Source organism: Periophthalmus magnuspinnatus, chromosome 7 (assembly GCF_009829125.3).
Source record: "Periophthalmus magnuspinnatus isolate fPerMag1 chromosome 7, fPerMag1.2.pri, whole genome shotgun sequence".
In the NCBI taxonomy this organism is placed as follows: domain Eukaryota; kingdom Metazoa; phylum Chordata; class Actinopteri; order Gobiiformes; family Gobiidae; genus Periophthalmus; species Periophthalmus magnuspinnatus.
Window position 1 is genome coordinate 19,526,458 of NC_047132.1, and position 25,158 is coordinate 19,551,615.

The 25,158-nt window shown below is 38.3% G+C and overlaps 1 protein-coding gene across 3 annotated transcripts; it reads left to right on the forward strand.

Annotated features, from left to right (window-relative positions):
• The first annotated feature begins 4,630 nt into the window (after positions 1–4,630).
• LOC117373917 (solute carrier family 41 member 3) lies at positions 4,631–24,951 on the forward strand. Of its 3 annotated transcripts, none has more exons than XM_055222807.1 (11): positions 4,631–4,975; positions 5,864–6,171; positions 12,821–12,928; positions 13,770–13,841; positions 13,925–14,069; positions 14,586–14,732; positions 15,598–15,742; positions 16,005–16,084; positions 19,583–19,717; positions 20,488–20,636; positions 23,014–24,951. In XM_055222807.1, exons 2-11 carry the CDS (start codon positions 5,869–5,871, stop codon positions 23,185–23,187), a joined length of 1,458 nt encoding a protein of 485 aa, XP_055078782.1. In that variant the 5' UTR covers positions 4,631–4,975; positions 5,864–5,868; the 3' UTR covers positions 23,188–24,951. The 3 variants fall into 3 exon arrangements, with proteins under 3 accessions (XP_055078782.1, XP_033825927.1, XP_033825929.1); XM_033970036.2 differs by having other exon boundaries at positions 4,631–4,774; XM_033970038.2 differs by lacking the exons at positions 4,631–4,975; positions 5,864–6,171 and adding an exon at positions 9,450–9,722.
• The last annotated feature ends 207 nt before the right edge of the window (positions 24,952–25,158 follow it).

Below are 25,158 nucleotides of genomic sequence, written 5' to 3' on the forward strand. Positions count from 1 at the left end.
AAAAATTATAACTTTATTTTATTTTTTTATTTTATTTTTATGTCAAGATCCCAGTTTGCCTCATGTTTTTGTGCTGTTTTCCCTCTCCTTTCTGTGTCAGAGCCAGGAGCTGGGAGGAGACTCGGCCTCCTCACATGCACTAATTGCCAATCAAGCTGCACCTGGGGAGGACAAAGGGAGCCAGGACCTGACACTCAGCGCCAGATCGTCTGTGTATCCACAGTGGTACAGCTCTGCTCGGCTCAGTCTCTTGTTTTTGAATTTTGCTACTCATTTCTAAGTTGGATGTTTTTGCTCTTCATCAGATCCTGCCCCCAAGACCCCCTCAGCTCCTCTGTCTCTGACCCAGCTCTCCACGACCGATACGAACCTGACACCCTCCGACCCAGCTCACCTCGTCTCTGACCCCACTGCCCATGATCTCCTCCTGGACTACTGCAAACAACCCCACTCTCAACTATCTGATCAATCTACCTCCATTCTCATATTTAAAAACTGTAAAATAAACATTGTTAAACTATTCCCAGAGTTCTGTCTCTTTGGTCCCCCCTGTCCATCATTACGACATTTTACTAGTAACATTTTACACAAAAAACTCACATTTATTTCTTAAAACTGTAAACTCTGTCCCAAACCAACAGCTTTTACTATCAGAGCATTGGCAGTAGTTCTCTCAGTTAAAAGCACTGACGATTAGAAATGACTGTATCTCGATCTAGATTAAAATTAAGGTTATGGTCGGACTCCAGGAAATACATGCGAGTCAATGCAATGTCCCCAAAAAGCATGGAAACTTAAAGGGTGTGTGTGTGTGGGGTGTGTGTGTGTGTGTGTGTGTGTGTGTGTGTGGGTGGGGGGGTGTGTGTGTGGGTGTGTGTGAATCACAAGGTCAGCAGCTGCCCTGAGACAGCAACAGGTGCTCCAAGGTAAACCAGGACATGTGAACGAGAGTGACTTCTATAAAGATCAGGTATAAAGTGAGCAGCTGATCATTATTTATATAATATTGATCTTGAATGTTTTTTAATCATCATACATTTAAAAGTATTATGGACATGTTTCACTGCTGCTTTTAAAATACTGACCTACTTGACTTATATGTGTATTTCTTGACTTTCTGTGTCATTACCTAGTCATCCAGATTTTCTTTCTTTTTTTTTTTTTCTTCAATATTTCTGGACTGTAAAAATATTTATTGAGTTTTTAATTATCCTGGTCCTAGTTCAGTATATTGTATACAGTATAATAAGAGCGTAAGTAAAATAAACAGCTCAACAAAATCAATAACTGACTGAAACTTTCTATCTAACAAGTTACAGGTTGGATCTGTGGAGAGGCTACCACCTGTACTGTGATGGAACATGACAAAGTAAAAGTAGTAAAGTACTGCACTTAAGTACAAATTTTAGGTATCTGTACTTTACTTGAGTGCATACTTCTTACTTCACTACATTTCAGAGCAGGTATCTGTACCTTCTTCTCCACTACATTTTTGAACAAGACTGAAAGTAAAAGGTTTTGGTTTTTTTTTTTTTTTTATTATTGCTTGAGACCTGCTGAAAAGGTTGAGGGGTTTATGTTTAACATGTTCCTTGTTTGAGCAAACAAAAGTTCACCAATAAAAACAGCTTTAAAAAATATCAACTCAGTTGTTTTTGCTTAACAAAATTCTGCACAAATCGTTTTCAAAGTCACTACATTTGAAGACTTATAAGACCCTAAAATCTGCATGAAATACTTTTACTTTTTAGTCTAAGTTTTTAAGCGGCACTTTAATGCTTTTACTTAAGTAGATTTTTTTATATGATACTTTTTTTTTGCTCCTGTATCTATACTTTTACTTAAGTAACAAAGTCAAGTACTTCTACTACTCCCCCTATATATGAATAAATGCTTAATAGATTTAATGCCATACTGTGAAACATCTCAGGCAAAGAAATGCTATCTCAGAGAAGACTTGGCAGAAACACACTAGAAAGTTACACAATAAGTGTTTTGGCAAGTTCTCACCACACAGCAAAAAAGTCAGAGGTTTGATTCCCGGACCATGTGTAGACTTTACATGTTTTCTTTGATGGTCACATTCGAATGGTTTTACATGAACAGAACAGAGTAATAAAAGTCAAATTGAAATGGGTTGAAAATCTATTGCCATGAGACACCAAATCCAAATTGGCTCAGCAGAGTACTGGCAACAGGGCTGACCAGAGTATTTATAGCAGCATTACGAGTTTCCACGAGAGTTTCCACCACACAAACTCAGACACACTATCTCTATCAGCCCTGTTCCTCTCATCACATGGAGCTGATCCATCACCACTGGCTCAACAAACAACACCCAATTTGAGTTAGACAACAGGGACAAAAATATTATTATTGCTTTTGATTCAAGGATGTATTTGAATAGCTTCAGTGTGGATGCAATAGAAAATTAAGGAAATGGAGTTGGAATGGCTATAATAGTGAACGAGGTGGTCAATGTGTGCTACACTCATGGCGCGCTGGCTCCCTCTAGTGGTACACTGGAGTAATTGAAAAACATAAGACCGGCTGGGTTGGAAAAGTTAGTAAGATTTGTGTGTGTGTGTGTGTGTGTGTGTGTGTGTGTGTGGGGGTGTGGGGGTGTGTGTGTGTGTGTGTGTGGGGGGGGGGGGGGGTGAGGATAGCACCAGTACTATGCATGCAGTGGTTAATTTTGACCACATGGTGGCAGCAAAGAGACAGAGAGAACTGAACACAGAACTAAAAGAAAAAAGAAAGTGTAAAGCAATGCAGAGTTTTGAGGCATTTATTTAGAGGAAATGAAAGGCTAGTTTAAAAAGTAATAGTAGTAGTAAGGGAAAAAAAAGAAAGTGATTCACTTAAAGTAGCCTAATGAAATGACTTAAAACAAATGTGATGATGTGGCCTACATGATATTCTATATATTTTTAAAATATTAAAGAAAAAACATGTTCAGCATAATAATAATTATAAGATTTTTACAGACTTATTTGTAATAAATAAATAAATAATTTCTCTTCAGTTAACTTCTTTTTTTTTTTTTTTGTAACTTAAAGTGAAAATGTGCAGAAAGCTAAAAAAAATACATCATAAAACATTTAAAACAACCACATAAACAAAGAAAGGATACAAGCTGCAAAACACAGACTGATGTGAAGTCCTAAATGTCATTTGTACCATTTGTATGGGAGGTGTACAGTAGCCCAAGGCATCACATTACACTCTAGTGTCAAGATGAAGCCCTCTCAAAGAAGTTGCTAAGAATAGGTGCTATTACTAGGTAATAGTACTAAAAATATGAACCACACTGCCACACAATACATGAACAAGTTGAAACATTACAAGGAGTATTTACTAGTGTCCTTTACATTTTGACCATGCAGCCATTCAGCATTTCATCTAATTTTCTTATTTTAAAGATGTTCAGGTCTGAAAGCTCTAGACAGAACAGCACAGTTGTAGCCTGAAATGGGGAGAGAGAGGGTAGAGACATTCAACAAACAGTTAAGGCCACAAAAAGAACCCACAATGCCTACCTATTGTTGTAGTTTTTGCAGTTCATAATCAACTCTCATGTCAAGCAATGATCTTTTTTCTCTATTTTACGTTTCTTTAATCATTACCACTGTGTGCTGCTGTCACGGTGCAGCCCATATGGACACAGACAGGAGAGGGATATCCTTAACTGCCAATGCCATGAAATTCAACACGGGTTCACAGATACATGCGTACTAACTCTGAATGTAGGCCTGCACAGGACCAACGTGGGGCATACAAAACGCATGGCAAGAGAACTACAGTATACAAGTAGTATTTATTCTTAATATAGCTGGTAAATACTTTCTTTTTTTTTTTACTTTCACTGCACTGGGTGGCTGTCAACACTACGTAACAATCTACGAGCAAAGGTAAGGGCATGAAATGACTTTTACATGACTGAGGTAAAGGCCCATTATTTTCATTGGCTTAGCAGTACAAGTTTGAGCAATACCCTGAATACTTCAGCTAAGCAACCTACATTTGATTTCTTGTTTATTCAAAGTTGTATTGGTCAAACTTTTGAAGATATTTCTAAATGACTGGCGTACATTTAACTTGTTTATTTACTAAAAAAATAACAACTAAACTAAATGTATACAACAATTCTAATGCTATAGGCCTATACACACTTTCAAATGTAGATTCTCCAAACCTAAAAAAACTGATGAACTGACATAAAAAGCACACTGACTGCCTGAAATGCATGCTACTCAAAAATATACTGTATATATTCTTTATATAGTCTATGTACTCAATAGGATGAAAGAATTTGCAATGGTAACTGAAGTAGCCTCTGGCGCATGCATTGACCATTACATCAATGAAAAAGTACAAATCTAAACCACAAATGAGACTATAACCATGTCTAATATTTAAAATAACAGAATTTGCCACATTCCTTTAGCAGAATTTACAGTATTTAGGTTAATTCTTCGTGCTTTGCTTCCTAATTTTAGCAGGGATTCCCTCGGCAGCTGCTCACTCGTTGTCATTGGGGAAAAGAGGGCGGGGTTATACGTCAACACAGATTTTGGTCCAATCAGAGCTCGCCGAGTGGGTAACCCCTAGTAACGGGGGCGGGGACTGTGGAATGGGAGGAAGTAGAGGAATGTCGAAAGCGAGTGACACAAATCTGGTAGTATCAATGTAGGTTTAGCGGTTCTGTTCTTTCAGTGGGAGCGAAATGGAGATACTGAATATAATTTCACACATAACCCGGGCTTGAAGTAGGGTAATGTATAGCATTTTGTGAATTTTTAAGTCCTATTGTAGCTTTGAGCATGTGGTGTAGGCTGAGGAGAAACAACATACAGATGTGCACCATTAACGTGCAAACATGGTCTATGTGTGCAGTCTACACAGCACGGTTTAAAACGCTCTGAAAACATAGTATTCCCGTCGTATTTTCAACCATCCAGGAGATATCTATGCAGTAAGTTAATACAAAACTGTGTAAACTTTAACTGTCAGTGTCTTTTATTTGGATCATGCTGCACTATACGTTCACCACATGGTTAACATTAGCTGAAATTAGGCTATTCATATATATATATATATATATATATATATATATATATATATATATATATATATATATAAATTTTGATGAATAACATTTTGAGCATTTTTCACCATTCAAAATATCTTATTAATATTAGTATATGTCTAAAAATGTACTATATTCTTGTCATTTGGTTTATTTTTTTCATGGGTGTGATTTAAATTAGTAACAAATCAAATTAAACTTGGCTAATTCTGGCATGTTAAACAGTTACTGTTGGTCAACATGCACTGTCCGCGATAAATAAATAAATAAATGTTTAAATAAATAAACTGTATCTTTATGACTTTACATAGGTTTAGCACAACAAAATGTATTTAATATAACATATTAGAAGTATGGGTGCATTTTCCCAGCAAGAACACAAGAACATGAGTTGAACTGAGATTAATTCAATTGTCCTGTCATAATAAGAAATTTTGTGTATGTGTATTGCTGAAGAAAATATAGATGATAAACAATAATATTGAAACAAAAAATATTGTTCCATCTATCATATATTCAATGATAAGGCGAAATAGGAATTGTCATGACAGGCCCATTCAACTGTTGAACTTGCTACCACACAATTTTTTTTTACCAGTTTGCCATTTATATAGGAACTGTCTATTTACCCAATGCCATACCCAATATCTGCGATGAGCATAAATATATTTTGTGCCATAATACTTGGATACTTAGATTAATTCAATTACATTAGATACTACTTTGCTATAGGTGAAATCATAAAGTATATGTTTACATACCTATTCTTTACAGGCACAATGGGAGGAGAGGACAAGCCCCCGACCAAAACCCGACAGAGGAAAAAGGGAAAGAAGTCCCGTTCTAAAGAAAAGAGTCCTGGTAGCAGTCCCAGTGCCCACCTCCAGGATGACGATGACTTCCTGGTTCCTCCAGCTCCACAGCCTCCACCCCAGAAGAAGAAACAGGAGGAGAAGCCCAAAGTGGCAGTGGCCAAATTGGGGGAGGAGTCGTCCATAGCCATCTGTCTGCAGGTGCTGTTCCCCTACCTGTTAGCCGGGATGGGGATGGTGATGGCAGGCATGGTGCTGGACATGGTACAGGTGAGTGGAGATGCCACGACACAACCCCTCTGTATATTTTTTGCAACATTATTTGGCAATGGCATAAGGGTGCTGTAGGACATGGACGTATGCAGTATCGCTCAATCCAACAGGGAACTCCATATATGACTTAGAATACCAATAACATTACAATATGACTTATTTGAACAAGCTAAGCTGTATGACTATTTAAAGAGAGCCATTTTAGACATTTGTCATCACCTGTTCCTCTTTTTGTTGTTCGGCACAGCCCCAGTACTTTGTCACCTAAGCCAAATTTCCATAGAAAACATGTTTTGTTCTGGAATATAACTATTCTTTGGTGTATTGGTACCTATTGCAACTCCAATCCCTCTCTCACTCTCTCTCTCTGCATTATGATTGTTCATCAGATGCATTATTTCTATCAACTCTCTTTCTTAAATTTGTTGGTCTTAAATTTATGTTGGTAATGTTGAGGTATTTTGCAGTTTCCTATGTTCATTCGTTTCTAGGGGTTTACAAAGGATATTGCTTTTTATTTTGTAAAGCATAACATTACAATCAGTCAGTGTCAATTTACTTCACACTAAGGCTTTGTATTTAATGGGGCAAATGAGCAGTGATGGAAGGAGTACTCAATTTTGTTAAAAAGTACAGATATCAGAGCCAAAAATATACTCACGTAAAAGTATCACATGAAAAGTATTACATGAAAATACTACTAAATACTACAAAATTTACTACTAAAATATTTAAGTACCTGTTTGAAAATTTAAAAGTGTTTTGCATAGATTTTGAGATCTAATAAAGCTTCAAATTTAGTGATTGTAATAAAGATTTGTGCTGAAATTGTTCAAAAGATACAATTAAATCTATATATATATATGTGGGGTTTTTTTTGTTTTCTTTATATATTTGTATTTCCTCAAATTATGAAGCAGGTCTCAAACAATAATACAAAAAATTATTTTACTTTTCACTCTTGTTTGAAAAAGTAGTGGAGCAGAAAGTACAGAAAGTACAGATACCTTCTCTGAAAGTACTTTAAAATTCACTTAAGTACAGATACCTAAAATTTGTAGTAAAGTGCAGTACTTTACTACTTATACCTCATTATGTTCCACCACTAGCTATCAGCATAATTTCTGATGCCAACTTGCAGCTTTTTTATAATAATCTTGGCTCTGAAAGCTCATAGTAACCTAAAAATTTAATTATTATGTAGTTATTATTTGATATTTTTAAGTTGCAAGTAAACTTTTATCCATTGCGTTAGAGACTGAGACCCATGGACATTCTAGGCATGACTAAATGAAATTCCACTATGTATATTTTCCTTCTGTTCTTAATTTAAAAGCTGAATTGCATGCACTGTGCTGGATGCATTGGACTCTGAACCTCTTGATATCTCTAATTCCCTTGTCTGCTGCTAATCAATCTTATAGCATAACACTTCTCTCCTCTCTCCATCTGCTGCTTATCAGTATTTCTTTCACTCTTCATTGCCTCTGTCAGCAGCTGAGAGAACAATTAGTCAGGAGGCTGGCTCATGGCCTTGTCCAGCAACACAGGGGACGGTGAAGGGCGTAGAAGGAGGTTGCCTATTTTGTTTCAAACAGTCTTGGATAAAACATGGGAGAATGTTATTGCATAATGTAGATGTAATGGTTGAGTTGTAGTCTGAGATTTTAGACATCATATATCAAGAATAGCTAAGCCCTTGGTGGGATATAGTTGGTAGAACAATTGTCCACTGTAATATAATTTTATGTGCTTGTTATTGAGAGCACGAAACCCTCACGATATTATACAATTTATCAACAGAGGAATTTTAGTGTAAATGTTTGTGATGAGGTTTAACTGCTTTTTGATGAGCTTCAAAGTAAATGTCTTGGAAAAAAAAGATATGACATAGTTTATGTCTTTCCGAGAGCTATGTAATGTGTTTTTTTATGTTTCGTGCTGAGTCATTTCTCTCTGATATCTACCAGGCAAAAAGCTTGTGGTGAATGAGTCAGTTAGCAAGGGACCTTTTTTATGACTGGATTTTGTTTTGGGGCTGACAGTCGGGGTGAAGGGCCATGTATGATGTCAGCTGCTGTCAATCTTTAAAGGTGCATTATGTAACCTTTCCGATGGAAGGTTCATCTTGTCTCCATAGAGATCATGTAATTGGCGCAGTATGGCATTAAACTCGTCTTTCATGCATTAATTACATGTGTTTTTACTGCTCAGAAAGCCCTTGAAAAAAACAAGCAGTCTAACTGTGAGTGGGTTCAACTCCACAGATCTGACCTGTAACTTGTTCTGATGCCCATGGATAAATACGTTTAATGCCATACTGTGGAACATTCCAGACAAAGTAATAGCATCTCATTGGAAACAAGCACTTGGCAAACCTTATATGTACGATTGTTATATTTTATCCAAAAACAAAACAGAACTGATCTTTAGGAAACACTTATTAGCAGGCCTGTGAATAAACTCCAAAACATCAGGCTGAACAGCGGTAGTGATGGAAAGCATGAAAGTGAGTGAGTCACGACCGGGAGGAGGAGAGAGAGAAAATGACCAATCGCAAATACGACATAAGAGGAAGGAGTGAAATCTAGGATGAGAGGAAGCACGCAGCATGAAACAGAAATGATGTTCGTGGAGGGCAGAGCACCGGCCGTTCCGCTCCAGAGTGTGCATGTCTGAAGGAGGAGACAGCCTCTTTCCCTGCTACGTCACTACAGACTGAGCAGGATGCCGTTGAAGCTGTGGGAGCCAATATACTCTCCTCGGACACGCTGCCGGTAAGAAGCAAGAAGAGGAATTTTCTACTGCTTAGTATAAGATAGCTCTGAAAAGGACTTATCAGCAGGCGACACAAAACTGCACAGTCATTTTTTTTAAACTACTTTGAGTATATGTCTTGTACTGAGGAACTAAAGAAAAGTAGTGTGATTTACAACCAAGGAGCAAGTCAAGAAAGTAGTAAAGTGTCAACAATCCTTGTACTAACTTTCATTTTTCTATTCAGACTTCAGTCAACTCAAAATTAAACCTGACTGTATGAATCGACAAGGCTTGTGTGGGATGTCGTGACCTACAAGTGCAAAATGAAGTTAATGACTGCGTTCCCCAGTGGTGCTGATAAATGGAGACATCATCAGTGCTGACTCACCTCAAGAATAACAGGTGCCACGCTACTGCTGACATTGACATCAAACTTTCTCATCCTTTGAAGATTATTTTCACTACTACATATTGGCGCTGTTAGCAGGATTATCAAGCTACGTCAATTTACAAAGTTTGGGTCGTACAACACCTTGGGGATCTTCAGCATGAGACTATCATTTGATCTTGTCTGGACATAGATAAGTGATACAATGGTGGTAACGCGTTTGGAGCTGGAGTTACGGTACCAGGGGGAGAAATTGCGAGGTGTCACATGGAAGTTGACCCGATCGGAGTATGGGTTCCTTCCAGAGAGTCCCTGGTTGATCGCTGTGCAGGTCACAGTGCCTCTGCTGGTGTCCGGGCTCGGGATGGTCTCTGCTGGAATCGTCATGGATCTTATACAAGTATGGAAATGGTTGAAATAACAAGGAATATAATAGTTTTATAACTTTGAAATAATTTGCAATACGTATGATGACGGAGCAAACTTAATGTTCAGGTAATTATTTGTGTGGGGTTGGTCAGTTACAATAAAATTTAGGATTAATTTACGTAGCATGGTAGTAATGGTAGGATTTTTGGTTTCATATCTATCCAGCTTCTCTATAAAATGAAGAATTACATTGTATAAAAATTAGAAAAAAAATGTATCCAATTACAACCATTCACCTTAAGGAACTGTTCAAAAAGAGCCGACTTGTTCACAAACATCACATCACTCATAATTGTTCAGTAAACTCAATCATGGCAGTGTAGTTGAGCATGTTCGTGGTAATGGAGGATGCTACCACACTATCCCTACCATACTTATCCCTGCGATGATATTGTTGTGAGTCAGCCACATCTTTTCTGTTTAATGCAGCTCTTTGCTCGAAGACAAGAGACTTTACCCTCACTCACTCTTCCTACTGGTTAGGCTCTGTGGGATTTTCAGGAACTGACAATAGGCTCTGTGCACACCAGCATGCTAGCTAGCTCACTGTGTCTCAAAGCTAACACTACACAAACATAAAATAAACAACCTATTAACATTCAAATTAATTACAATAAAGACTACCCATTTATTTGTATATGTAGATTACTTCCGTTTGTGGTATCCTCCTTTTGAAGTATTCGTTTTGTCTGTGTAGTGTTTAACATGTTTCAGTGACGTCCCACAGCTCCCTGTCTACTGCATAATCTTCAAATATTTATACATTTTAGTGTGACTTGGCCAAAACCTCCATAGAGATAAAACTGGACAGAAAGAAGTGATGCTCACAATGAGGTTGCCAAGCGCTATTGTGCACAGAGTTTATTACCTCTTACAGTGAATATAAAGTTACTTTGTGTACAACAATTATCTAAACTGTGATCTGACGCTAAGCAAATTGTAATAATAGTGTTTTATTTTGTATCTATGAAGCAAAAGAGCCACCCTCTGTGTTGCCCATCTGGTTGCATAATGAATAAGCACAAGAACAGCTAACCGTTATTAACCATCATTATTTACAACATTAATATTCTGTGCTGTCGAATCAGTTTGGAACGCAACGCAAATGGATGTTGGCTAATATGGTCGCTATTAGCATACGTCAATGATGATGGTGCAGTTATATTGTGCTGAGTGCAATGGATAAAGTATCTTTCCCTGTTCAACAGATGGGGCCCACGTCTTCAATTTCAAAATCACATTAGACATATCAGATTGAGTTTAATGTAATACGGTCTGCTGGATGAAAAATATGGTTTATAGAGGAAAGTGATGTAGTCCGGATCATATGTCATACATTTGCATTCTGAAAGCTTTTGGAGGAATATCATTTAGTCAGCACAGTCCTCCTTATACCAGACCTCTTAAAATCATACTTTCATCCTCATACCTCATACCTTGAGCACACAGTCAGTGGTTCTTGGCTGGTGGCCCATCTCCTTTTGGCAGCAGTCGTACAGAAGTGGGCCATGTCCCAAGATAGCCTCGTATTATGACAGCAATCAGCTAGACCCACAGCCCAGAGCGGAGAGTAAAAATAGACCGAGAAGTGAAGCTCATAACTGACAAAGACAAGTGAAATCTAACAACTTGTGATTTTCAATTACATGACACATCAGTTCAAATGCTGACCTGTAAAACAAACTAAAGTGAAGTCAATTGCTACTGCTAGTGCAATATGTTACTTGGAATAGCCTCCCTGTGAGAGGATAATCAATATGTAATTGATAGATTTCATATGTAATCACACCAGTCTATAGGCCAATAATATTTAATACTGATAGGTGACAGCTAAATTAATTGGCATTAATATAAATGATCAGATTAGGTTCAACATTCGTAGTTTCACATTTAGGATGTTACTACTGTAGTCACAGCTTCCCTGGGGTAGACTGACCGAAGCAATACTACCAATCTATGGCATCAGCCCCTCCAACCATCACCAATATTCATGCACATACCACTTTCATACTAGGCCTTGTGGGTGAAGTGCCTTGCCTAAGGACACCACTTTGCCACTGGGGCCCCACTGTGGCACCTGGAATTCCCAGCGACGTCCCATCTAAGTACTAACCAGGTCCGACCTTGCTTAACTTCTGAGGCTTTGACAAGGATTTTTGGCCATGTTGACAGGGAACAGTGGCATTTGTTCCCGAACTGGCAGCATCACACCATCACGTTCTGCAATCTGAAAGCCACCAAAAGAGGGACATGGCTGCAGTCCAAAAACTCAATACTCTTACTTATTTGATCAAGGCACTTCACCTTGCCTGTATATATGTGTTTGTGTGACTACAGTTGGTGCTTATTGAAGAGTGTGTATAAATGACAGCTACTCTTTTGGGGCAGATGTAGATACAGAAGTGGTTTTCTAGCATAACCAAACATAAGCATTGAAAATTGTAATCTGAGCATGCTGGTATTAACAAAATGTCTTGATATATGGCCTCTTGGTAAGTATCCAGTAACTAAAAGATTCACATTTCCTGTTGCCAAATGTAGCACATTGTCCTCATTGGACTTGTATTCTTAATCCATAATTAACCTGACTTCCTCTTCCCAATACTGTGTTTCTCTGCAAAGGAATGGACTAAAAAGGTTATAGAACTGCAACCTGAGTTTCTTGCCAACAGTATCCCAGCCTTTTCAAAGTCCTCTCTCTGTCTTTTTTTATGCCTAATCACGTTATATTGGTTTCACCTTTCTCATACTAATCATCCCATCCGACTTGATGAATGCTTAAATAAAACCATTTTCTTCCGTTCTTATTCTCATGCCGCCTATTGGGTTTGTCCTGACAGCTCCCTTATTTTAAACGTGTTGGAGTCTGTGGCCAAACCCACTGAACTTGCCCCGATGCGAGGTGGCGTGAGGTAATGCTCAGAGATGTGGAAAGTAGAGTTCTGGGTTAGACTAGAATATGTGATGTGCCTCTTTAAGTGCTATGTCAAAGAGTTCATATGTACTGCCTTGAACTGTGAGTCATGTTTTGTTTTCCTTAGTTTAAATGCATGTCTCTTTGTGTTGCAGCATTGGGAGGTGTTCAAGGTGATCACTGAAATATTTATTCTGGTACCAGCTCTCGTTGGGCTCAAAGGAAACTTGGAGATGACCCTGGCTGCTCGTCTCTCAACTGCTGTGCGTATCACTTCACTACCTAAACACGTATCATTACATAAATCTTTATATAACTTCATGTTACGTGACATCAGCTCTATTGTTGTCATGACTTTGAAATGTCTAGATTTTGGGTGCGTTCACACTTGTACTTGTTTGGTCCTGGTTTAGCCCTAGTTCAGGTTTAATTTCAGGTTTAGTCCCAAATTTTAAAAGAACCAAAGTTACTACAATTGCAGCTGAACCTTGGTTGCCAGTGCCTAAACCTGCAAATGTAGGACACATACAAGTGTTTCTCAGTATATGGACAGGCCATGTCTCATGTGAAAGCCCCAGATTTCACACAGAGGCTGCACTAGCACTGATTAATGATTGACCAGTTTAGGTAGTGAGGATTCAGCTCAGAGAGAGTATTTTAGGTTTAAACCAACTGGACATCAGTGTTGAAGACTCATGTGAGGCTCATTCTGCCTTTTGATTGGATAATCATCTTGAGAACCAAAACACTATATTATAACATATATAAATATAATATAAATGGGCTGTCATGTTTAATGCTTTTTTTGTAATAAAGAATAAATTAGCTATACAATTGTTGTCAATAAAAGGTATATTTCATTTGAACATGTATGGGACACAGAAAGGTCAAGTTTATACATTTTTTTTAATCTAAATCCTAGATACAGTTCATTAAATCGTTCATAAAATTTGCGCTTGATATAATTTACAGAAAGGTTTTTTAAAGGGTAGCAGGTACATACCTTTCTTTCGTTAAAACTATATTTCAAACACAGTGCACTTGACGTGATGTGGTGCTCTGGCTCACGTTGTGGATGAATGAGTGCTTTCATTGTGTTGACAGGCAAACACGGGTCAAATGGATGATCCTGACAAGCAGTGGCTAATGGTGTACAGCAATCTGGCTCTTATACAGGTAACATTGAATTAGTTCTAGTCTAGTTGTTGTTTTCATACCATTTGATGATGGAATACTTGTGTTCCTTCCTCTGCCTCCAGGTCCAGGCAACAGTGGTGGGCTTTCTGGCTGCTGTAGCTGCCATTTGTTTAGGGGCCATCTCCAGAGGGGGAGTGGAGCTGGACCAAGCAGCCGTCCTGTGTGCTAGCAGCATCACCACTGCATTTGTGGCTGCTCTCTCTTTAGGTCTGACATAGTTGTTTTCGAGGCTTAGAATAGATCTCTGTCAGTATTTTTATCAGCATCGTGGAACATCAAACCTTGAGTGCAATGGCCCCATCTAGTGGTTCAACAGTCAATCCGATCTAATTTATTTATATGGGATATTTTATATACTCTATAAACGGGTTATGAAGTGATGCACAGATAAATGAAGACGCCAGTAAATGGTAAATAATATAACAAATAGAAACATTAAACTAGATAAAACTAATAAAACATTTTAAAACAATACATTAAAGAAAAATCAAATGAATAAAAGACACAGAGGGACTACACAACTCATGAGGTGTTAAAAGCCAGACAATAAAAGTGGATTTTAAGATGAGACTTAAAACACTGTGGGGGCTGTTTGAATATGGGAGAGCAGAGCATTCCAAAGCTTGGGGCGGACCACAGAGAAGGCCCTGTCCACCCTGATTTTAAGTCTCGTCTTAGGCACCATGAGTTAGAGCTAGAGTTAAATTGGATTTGCTGTCTTAGGTCTGGTGATGATTGGCGTAATCATTGGTTCCAAGAAGGTGGGCATCAACCCCGACAATGTGGCGACTCCCATTGCTGCCAGTCTGGGTGACCTGATCACTCTGTCCCTGCTGGCCGGGGTCAGCAGCACACTCTATGAATATATTGGTGAGTATTACTAACATGTAATCTGTATAGTCTGTAAGTCATTGCTAGCATAGTGTTTCCCTCTCTTGTAGTTATTAGTTTCTCTATCTAGTTTCTCTCTTTCTATATATAGTATTATTTTTAATTAACTGTATTTATTATTATTGCCATCATCGTTATTTATACCTTTCTTTATTCGTTATTTATATGTTAATTTGTCCTCCACTTTATTCACTTTTAATTACATTTTTTATTCTTATGCAAATATAAAACACAGATGGCAAGAATATTATTAAGAATCCCTCTACAATGGTCAGAAGGAACCACAGACTGTGTATAAAAGGACAAAGCTAACCTCTTAGCCGCCGCGTTTCAAATAGGAAGTGATCATGAGCATCCGGCTTCTCAACTCTGGCTCCAAGTTATGTTGCATTAGAAAACTGTTGGGCCTCTCTCCGTGAATGCTGCTGTCAAGTTCATCATTTTGCTCTTAAAATGTTTGTATTGACCCGCTCAACATGATCCTGGTATTTTTATTTCGCTATTGTGTCCGTAACTCAAGATATGAACATTAATAAGAGACAAATCAGCTGCCTGCTTTCTCCGAGGCCACTGTTAGGTTGGTTGCTTGCTCTGATACTCGCGGTCGAGATTGCAAATATGGAACTCAGTTACAAATTCGTACCTATAACTGCTCTAGCCTCGATGAGCTTCATTTGTCTGGAGCTGAACGCTATGGGTGACGTCACACTCCCTTAGTCCACTTCTTTATACAGTTTATGGTATGAACTAAACTAAGGAACAAAATAATGCTGTTATTTTTGCTTGCTGTCACATAAAGTCATCATTAGATATAGTGACATTTTTTCTACATTTTGCTCTTCAGACGTGTGGTACTTGTCTCCCCTGGTGTGCCTGGTGTTCCTGGCCCTGATCCCTGTGTGGGTGCTGGTGGCCCGACAGAGCCCTCAGATCAGAGAGGTGCTGAAGTCTGGGTGGCAGCCTGTCCTAGTAGCCATGTCTATTAGCAGGTCAGTATTTATTTACGTCTTTTACATCCTTCACAACACTAACATATTAAGCTACTATGTCGATTTTATCCCTTCTTTGTCCAGGAACAAAGATTTCAGAGGTATCATTGTCCAGACCTTTGAAACCTTTTCTGCCAATATGATTTTCTTATACCTAGATATATGCTTGTTACTCAAAAAAATTTACCAGCTTGCAAAATATCTCTACAGTAGCATATAACTGTGATTTAGCTTCACATTTACAATATGCATCTCTACACAGTTTTGGAGGCCTTATACTTGACAAGACAGTCAGTGATCCAAACTTCGAGGGAATGGCTGTCTTCACACCTGTTATAAACGGTAAGAAAAATATGAAACACAAAGTGAGATTGACATTTTGGCCGATGAAATGGTTCAGCTATTATTGAACTGTCCTTCTTCATACAAAACTACAAATCTGAAATGAGAGTGTTGAAATGTAAGAAGTTGTAGGCCAGTCAGCACTGCCCCCACGTGGACATAATGTGTTAGTGCAGAGTTGTTACTGTCATGTGCTTTGGAGAATTTTCATGCAAGTTGAACTATTTTCGTAGCTGTCCTTATTTGAACTAATTTTAATATTTAGTTAATGCATTTTTTGTCTGACTTTAATGTATAATGTGTACTGTACAGTTAAAGCTTAGGAGAGAGTATGGTTGAAACATGTCTGATATTACACTAACTCATTCATTTTTAGAAGACGGCTGTTCACTATATATTTATCAAGGCTCTAATCTGTTCCAGTAGGTGACCAGAAAACTAATTATGGAATACCAAAGCATTACAAAACCATGAATATTTCAGAATGAATTTGTTGTTCCAATCTATGAAAAAACAAGCTGTCAATTCTACTTAAGTTGTTGGATTCTATACCAGCATAAGATGTGTTATTTGATTGAGCTGTGTGTTGCAGTATAAGTTTAAGACTAATGATTAAGGCTTACTGTGGATTCTCAGAGCTTTATTTGTCAAATGTAACAGAAGCTGGAACATCTGCTACAACGTTAAAACCTGAACTGAAGTATGCTATTTGAACCAAATGGACTAAAAACTGTCTCGACTAGGTTTGTAAATGAAGCTTGAAACTTAGTGTTTTCAGAAGCAGTTGGACCTATTTCAGACAGCACTCATGTGGGTAAAACTCCCATTTAATCCCAGTGTGGAAAAAAACTGTACGACTAACATTTAAACTTCAAGGTGCCAGCTGAGTCTTAAAGCTGAGACACCATCTTGAAATTGAATAAACCACTGGACTTAATGCTCATAAAGAACTCATTTTTTATTTAATAATCCTGGATTACTTGAAGTCACAAATACAGTATTGAGAAAATCCATTGACACATGTTAAGAAAAGTGGTGTGGCACTGAGGTGGTGCGTGCAGTCCTAGGAGCACTGGAAAACTGGAGATAAACCACTAATGGTGCAGCCCAGAGCCTTGGCGTCAGACAGGCCAGTAATAGGCCGACTCTCACTCACGGCTGTGCGTTTAGTCTGTGCCCATCTGGATTTGTCCTGCAGCACTGCCCAAATCTCCTATTCTTGCCTCTCAATTCACCAATCTGCTTTAAATTTCCACTTTCCCCTCAAAGTGTTTTTCAACTCACAAAAGAACCGTGTGTGCCGTTTTGGCCGAAATAAAGGGATATGTGTTTGTATTTAAATGAAGCACAGATATTTCTTTCAACAATTCAATAAGTTAGGTCTGTAGTGAAGGAGTTAGGAAAGTTGTGGCTGGAGCTTTAGGCATCATTATGATTTGTTCCAACTTGGTGTTTGGACACTGGATCTGGAAATAAATATTAAAATTCAGGGTGATCTTGTTGCATTGTTGATCATATAGTGCCAGTGCCTACTCACCTCTACACAGACATAATCTATCCCGTATAATCCTTTGTAAATATTATCATTCATTACTCTATTAGTATAGATATTAGTTACTATTATAACTGTTGTTTTGGTGTAGAAACTCTCAACAGATCATTGGCAAATCCTACGACTGACTAATTTGAAACTGTTTCTTGAATAGAGACATCTGGGGTATGGGTGGGGGAAGAGGAGCCTAACCACAGTATCTGACTCGCTTTCCCAATATTTCTGACTGACTCACTTTTAGGTGGTAAATGGTCACATTTTAATATAGCGCCTTTTCACCTTCAAGGCACTCAAAGCACTTTACATCAAGGAACCCCCTCTTGCCCAAATATACAACAACACCATTCATATGTGGGAGGTGGAATCGCACCGCCAACCTGTGGGTCATTGGATTGTAATGCTCAACCAATGATGTTTATGTCGAGAGCGGGATACGAACCACCAACTTTGCGATCAGTGGACTCTAACAGTTGATCTACTGTCGCCCCCTACTGCCTTAATTAATTAATTTTTTGTTTGTTTTGTGTTTTATTTTTACTTATTTATTTAAATTATTATCATCATTATATAGATAGGTAGGAGATCTGTTTCTTGTTAGAGTGCTGTGTCCATGTGTAAAAAAAAAAGAAAAAAAAAAAATTAAACTATTACAAATGAAATTAATCTTCAACATTGTGAATGAACACCAAGGCAGTGTATTTGCTAACCTGCCTCGTCTTGTCAAATGTCAGTCATTAATCCAGGCTCACTTTTCTACTGATTGCGTAAACAAATACATCCATAGTTTTCAGAATGATGCATAATTAGGACCATTGCCACAGTCAGTTTAAGTCAAATAGATCTTTTGAATGGGAAAACTCCTCCGCTTACACCCATGAATACCCTGTCCAAAGTGCTGGAGGGCTCGTGGAAATTAGTTTCACAGTCCACATGTGTTTTGTGTGTGAATGTGAATGTGAATCAGACAATGCTGGTTTATAACAACTTCACCATGCCATTTTCAATTAGTTAAAGTTATTTAACTTTATAAATCTACAATAGTTTGATGTGCAGCAGCTCAGTTGGTGCGTTTGTCCATTGATCCAAAGGTTGGTTGTTTGACTCCCCCTCTCGACATAAACATAACTACTACTGCACTGTGGACAGATTCACTGAGCCACAGGTTGGCGGTGCGATTCCAGCTCCCAAAGATGAATGCTGTGTGTCCTTGGGCAAGACACTTAACCCATGTGGATTGAGTACCATTCATTCATCTGTGGGAGCTGGATTTGCAGCGCCAACCTCTGGGTCAGTGAATCTGATCACTCAACTAGTGATGTTTGTGTCCTGAGCGGGCTTCAAACTGCCAACTTTCGGATCAGAGGACCAACTCTCAACCAAGGCAGCTACGTTCAGTGTCTGCGTACTCTGGTGTGTGAATGTGTGTGTGAATGAGTGAGTGGTTTCTTGATGTAAAATGTTTTGAGTGCCTTGAAGATAGAAAAGCTTTGACTGTTTACCAAAACGGACAATGGAATTCAGATATATTCCTCATCTTAACAAGAGCTAACTGGTTGAATCTGTTCATACACTTAATGGTTTTAGCACAACCTAAATCATGTTCCCAATGAGAACCATATGGCAGAGTAGGACAACCATTATCTATTAAGTGTCTCCACCGGCTGCTTTATCTACTGTTTAGCCTTTGCTCTTTTTCAAATGCTCCTCCCTAAATCCCGAATAGACCCAGGCTTGCGTCAGTACTTAGTTAGACTTTTTTTACGAGGCCAAAAAACAGAGGGCGCGTTCCTGATTGGAAGCAGTAGTTGTTTTGTTTCTGGCATAAATATGTCCGCACTTCCTGTTTATGATCTAGTTTGTGATGTTTTGGAAAAAAAAAAAAAAAACTTTGAAGAAGAAGTTACTTGGATATTAGCATATTCTGATGTTTTATCCATTGTGTGCAGGGGTTGGGGGAAATCTGGTAGCGATCCAGGCCAGTAGGATTTCCACGTACCTACACTTCTGGAGCATCCCCGGTGTGCTGCCGTATCAGATGAGGCAACACTGGCCCAACCCTTTCATCACATTCTTCTCCTCAGGTACAAGCCAAGTTGTAAATGTTATGATTGACATGCCATAAAACTGATTAAAGAGGAAGTTGGTATTGCATAAAGGGGTGGGTGGAGTAAAGTTGAAATACAATTGGGATAATACCTGGTAACGCTCAACTTTCATCTGATTCATTGCCTTTTTCTTTATGAAGTAAGCGTACTTTCCACCACCCACAGCTCTTATCCATGGATTCAGAACAATGACTGGGACTGTTTCCATAGCGATTAACAAGCTAACACAAAATATTGTATCTTTTGAATGGGAAAAAGTGTACGCAGACACTGAGGGCAAAGGTGGGTAAGTGTCTTGCTTAAGGACATAACAACAGCATTCAAATGTGGGAGCTGGAATCGCACCGCCAACCCGTGGGTCAGTGGATTTTTTGAATGGGGAAAAAGTCCTCAAAATGTAAATAAAACAAAGCTAAAAACCCAGAATTGAATTGGTTAACCTTGGTCATGCTTTAAATTAGTGATTTGCAGATTTGATCAATGACAGGGCAGTTAGTTACTTCTTAAAAGCAATATAAAGCTATGATGTCTTTGTTGATAGATTGCAGAGACAGGAAAAAATTCTAAATATTGTTCTATCCAAGTCAGAATCGCTTAATTCGAGCTTAGTTGATGTTCTCCACAACATCTTAGTATTTTAATCCTATCCATCTGTGTCACTTCTTACATCCTCTGATCTGTACTTCGGCTGTCTCGCCATTGCCATTTTGATTATTTTTTAAACATGCATAATATTTTTGTCCCAGGGGTGAACTCTAAGTCTGCGCGGGTGCTGCTGATGCTGGTGGTCCCGGGACACCTGGTCTTCCTTTATGCCATTTCACTGCTGCAGGGCGATGAAGCACCCATCTCCCTCGCCTTTGTCGTCTGCTACCTGTGCGCTGCTCTCCTCCAGGTAACAAAAACACTCCTACATTACGGGAAATTGACTCTTTTGTGCTTTTTGCCATGTTAGAATGCTGTTATCTCATCAAAAACATATCTGGAGTTGTGTTTTGTTTCATTCACACATGTTTGAGTAATCCTTTTATTATTAGTTTATCTACATCTCCAAAGTTCAAAACACTCTGGTCCACTACTTGTGATGTCATTTAGTGGAAGTTTTCAAGTTAACAGCTTTCTTTTCCCGTTTGTTCAGTTAAGATTGGGAATTCCAGGCCTGAAGTTATCCAAATGATTCTAGTGAAGGAGTATGGAGTTTAAAAACACAGTGGACCACTTCCTGTATTACCACATGACATCACAAGGTGGAACAAAGTGTTTGAGAGAGTCTGTTTGAGAGAAGAACTCAGCCTAAATATGCAGGATTTGTGTGTTAAGCATGTGTGAATGAAACAAAACACAACTCCAGATATGTTTTTGATGAGGAAACAACATTATAAGCATTTTAAGGGTCCATTTAAGGCATCAACTAGAATTCTTGATACAGCTACTATTATTTAAAGTCTGCAATGATTCCTTATGTATTTGAGCAAAATTTGTCTGCATCAAAGTTTATGATTATGAGAAAGTGTGCGTTAGCATGCTAGTTGCAGTCAGCTTTGCCACGTCAACAAAAACCTGCTCTAGTCGCTGGAAAGATGTGAAAAGTGTTAATAAACTTGTGTTAGTCGAAATGACATTGCATTGCTTTATGAGACATGTACGGATGTGTTCCTTGGACTTTGAGTTTGTTTATGGTCTGGTTTGGTGTACTGGAATTGAAAACTGGAGTCTGGATCTAGTCTCCACTCGTTCCTTTCATTAAAATGTTTACTTTAGTTTGTTTAGTGCTGTGATATAATTAAAACTATTGCTTGTTATTTCTTAGAGTTAAAACTGCTTGACACAATTTGCTGTATTTTTGTTTGCGTTAAGAAATTTTAGGATATTTAGCTCTCTCTTGACTTGATATTTTGCACATATTTGTATAACACAGGGCTGTCACAATGTTTATTCCAATAAGCCCACACTTCCTTTATCTTACAACGTTATTCTGAGCACTTCTGGAGTAGTTCTGAAATAGTTACGGGTTGAGTTGTTTTAAATAGCAGTGGTTTCAGCCTGGTGAGATAACAGTTAGTTCCAAAAGTGTAGTATTCACGCGCTGAGTATTTTAACACTCAAGTGAGCTGTAGGGATATGAGCAGATCTGCCTCACATTATAAACTATAAACAAAACATTCTTTGATGGATTACTGTCATTTCACAAATTTTGTTTATTCTTTGGAGGGGACCTTGGGATCTGGGTAGTAAAATATTTAGCAACACTTTTCAACACTTTGACCTAAATTTGGGTTGAAATATGGTGGCACAGGCTTTGTTATACATGGCTGGTAAAAAGATGAATGGGGGAGCTTGTAAAAGAATCTGTTACTTTGTTACTGTGCATTTTGGGTCCTACAGCTTCCCCTTCAAACTAAGTTAAAATAAGCAGTTATTGTTAAGCAGACGGTTGGGAGCATTTGCAGTTGCCATTTATTTTCAAATAACCTTTAAAGTAGGTTAAGGCTACACAATATATTGCAATCAAAATCACAATTTGACTTGGCACAGTTGTCAAATTGCAAAAGCTGCAGTTATTTAGGTAACAGAACGTCATTTGCCAAGAATTTTTGATATAGCTCTGCAAACACATTCATATTCAGCATACATGGGAGTCATATATTAGTTTATCACTGAATATGCTCCTGGTCATAGAGTTGTTTACAAAGCACATTGCATAAACTGTATATATAAATGAACGCCGCTAACCTGCTAGCCGCCACATTCCAAGTAGGAAGTGATCATGGTCCTGCTTCTGACTCCATCAACTCTGGCTCCAGTTCAGTTTGAAAAATCATCACTCCTCTCTCTGTAACTGCTGCAGTGAGCCTCGTCATTTTGGTCTTAAGATGTTCATATTAACCCGCTCTACATGATCCTGGGGTTTATATTTCACTATTGTATCCGTAAATCAAGATATGAACATTAATAACAGACAAATCAGGCACCTTCTTTCCGCAAGGTTTTCTCCCGCTAGCGTTAGCAACAGGTTTGACTGACAGGGTGGCTAAGTGTTGCTATAATACTCACAGTCAGAATTCCAGATATGAACCTCGGCTTCAAATTCGCCCCTATAACTGCTCTAGCCTCGAAGAGCTTTATTTGACTGGAGCTGAGCACTATGGGTGACGTCACATTCCCTTAGTCCACTTCTTTATCCAGTGCACTCTAAACAGAATACCTTTTAAACATATATCCTAAAAATCAATCTTTTATATCAATTCTGAACATTTTTCCCATGTTCCCAGGTGAGCATCCTCCTGTACGTGGCAGACCTGATTGTGCGCATGATGTGGAGGCGCAGTCTGGACCCTGATAACTTCTCCATCCCGTACCTGACCGCTCTGGGGGACCTGCTGGGCACTGGCTTCTTGGCCATGTGCTTCCATAGCGTGTCCCTCATCCACAGCCTCACCCTCTGAACGCACACTACAATATTCTCCACACTGCACGGAGATGCTTTGGACTGCACAATAAAGCGTTTCTGTTCCTAATTACCGGGCCAGTACACTCAACCATACAGTGTAGCGTATTAATCTGATTTCAAGATATAGCAAGCACATCAATACATCTCCGGATCTAATTGCTGAGAATGTAAACCTGGAGTCATTCCTTGTCAGCACTCATAATCCAACATCAGGTTTTAGCCAACAATAGCGTTCTACCTAGCATGTGGAATCATTCTGATGCAAGTTGTTAAATTTTATGTTTTAGAATTGTTTTTGTCTTTGAGAATAAAGAGAAATGTGTTGTTTTGTGAATTATGTGTTCAGGCAATAGTTAGACCAGTGTGAGAAAAACAGTGGTGGATGAAGTACTCAATTTTGCTACAGATACAGAGGTTAAAAAGTTGCTCAAGTAAAAGTATCATCTGGAAAAATGTATTAAAGTACCAGTTTAAAAAAGTACTTTAACAAATTAGCCAACTTGCCAATATTTTTACTTGGGGTATTTATTTTTGTTTGCTCAAAGCTGAAGGTTGAACTCTAAAACTGTAGTCAGGCTGTTGACACAAACACGGTAAAAATAACTCCTCAAATCATATAAAAAGTACGCTTTACTTTTCAGTTCAGTTCAAAACTGTAGTGGAGTAAAAAGTACAGATACCTGCGCTCAAATGTAAGTAAAACATATCTGTTGTAAAATATATTAAAGTAAAGTACAGATACCAAAAACATTTACTAGTACAGTACTTTACTTGTGCTTCGTTGCCTTCCACCACTGGAGAGAACAAATTATTGCTTGATGACTGGAATGGATTTAACTTGGTAGCAAATATTTGAAATTGAATATTGACTGGAACCAGAACATCTTTAATATTAGTGCTAATCGCAGTATGAAGCCAACTCAACCTAATAAACAGTGTTAAATGGTTAGCATGTATTTCATCCATTGGAACACCCAGTGAAATGTTTTATCTAGCAGGTGGTAAAACTGTTTTAGCTATTGAATTTGAAATTGCACTAGCACCGTTTGTTTGTGCAATTTAGTTTGTGGACAATGACTGTGGTAGTGTTGTTGAAGCAATAAACTTACTGCACAGTGATGTAACACATAAAGTCCACTACACGGATCACCTCAACCCAGTTCACACCTAAGCACCTAAAATCTGAAGTATATAAGGCTACATTTATTTCTCAGGCATTGGAAATACTGTGATCTGTTTTGTTATTGCTTTGCATTACTTGACTGAACAGGACCCAGCCTTCCAGTTCATTCTGTTACAGTATCTGAACCATAAAGCCTCTTCTACTCATTATCGACTGTTGCATATCTGATTGTATTCGTTTTCAGTCGCTGGAAGCATTTGTTTTTGCACATTGACTTGAATGATCATTTTTCAATCTTCATTTCAGTTAATACTTTTAGCGCTGAGCTTCTCGGGTACAATACTAAGGCATATTGTTGTACAAATGTCATATATGTGAATGTGTTAATGTCATTACTCTGCTCATCTCACCTCAAGCATTGTTTTAAAAGATAAGGTTTAGGTATTTCTATTGTCCTGCACTGCCATATGGTCTGCCACACAGTGTCCTGCGGTTGTTGCAGGTTCCGAGAGCTTCCACAGCAGTGTTATAACTAATGTAAGTGCTAAGTATGTGTGGTCTCTCAATGTTTGGTATACTGTAATTCTGTGTTTGTGGCATCAAATAATATTTTATTAAAAACCAACCTATTTAAAAGCAGTATTTTGTGTCTGTCCCTGGAGTAGGACTTGCTTATGATCGTTAATCACTATCTCCAACGTTTCCTTACTATTAGTAGATAGGGTTGTCATGATACTAAAAGGGGATTTGGATACTAAAGACTACTAATAGACTTGATACTCAATAAAAAAAATAAAAAAAAACCTATTTAGACAACTGCATGTCATACTTGTTTCTTTTATA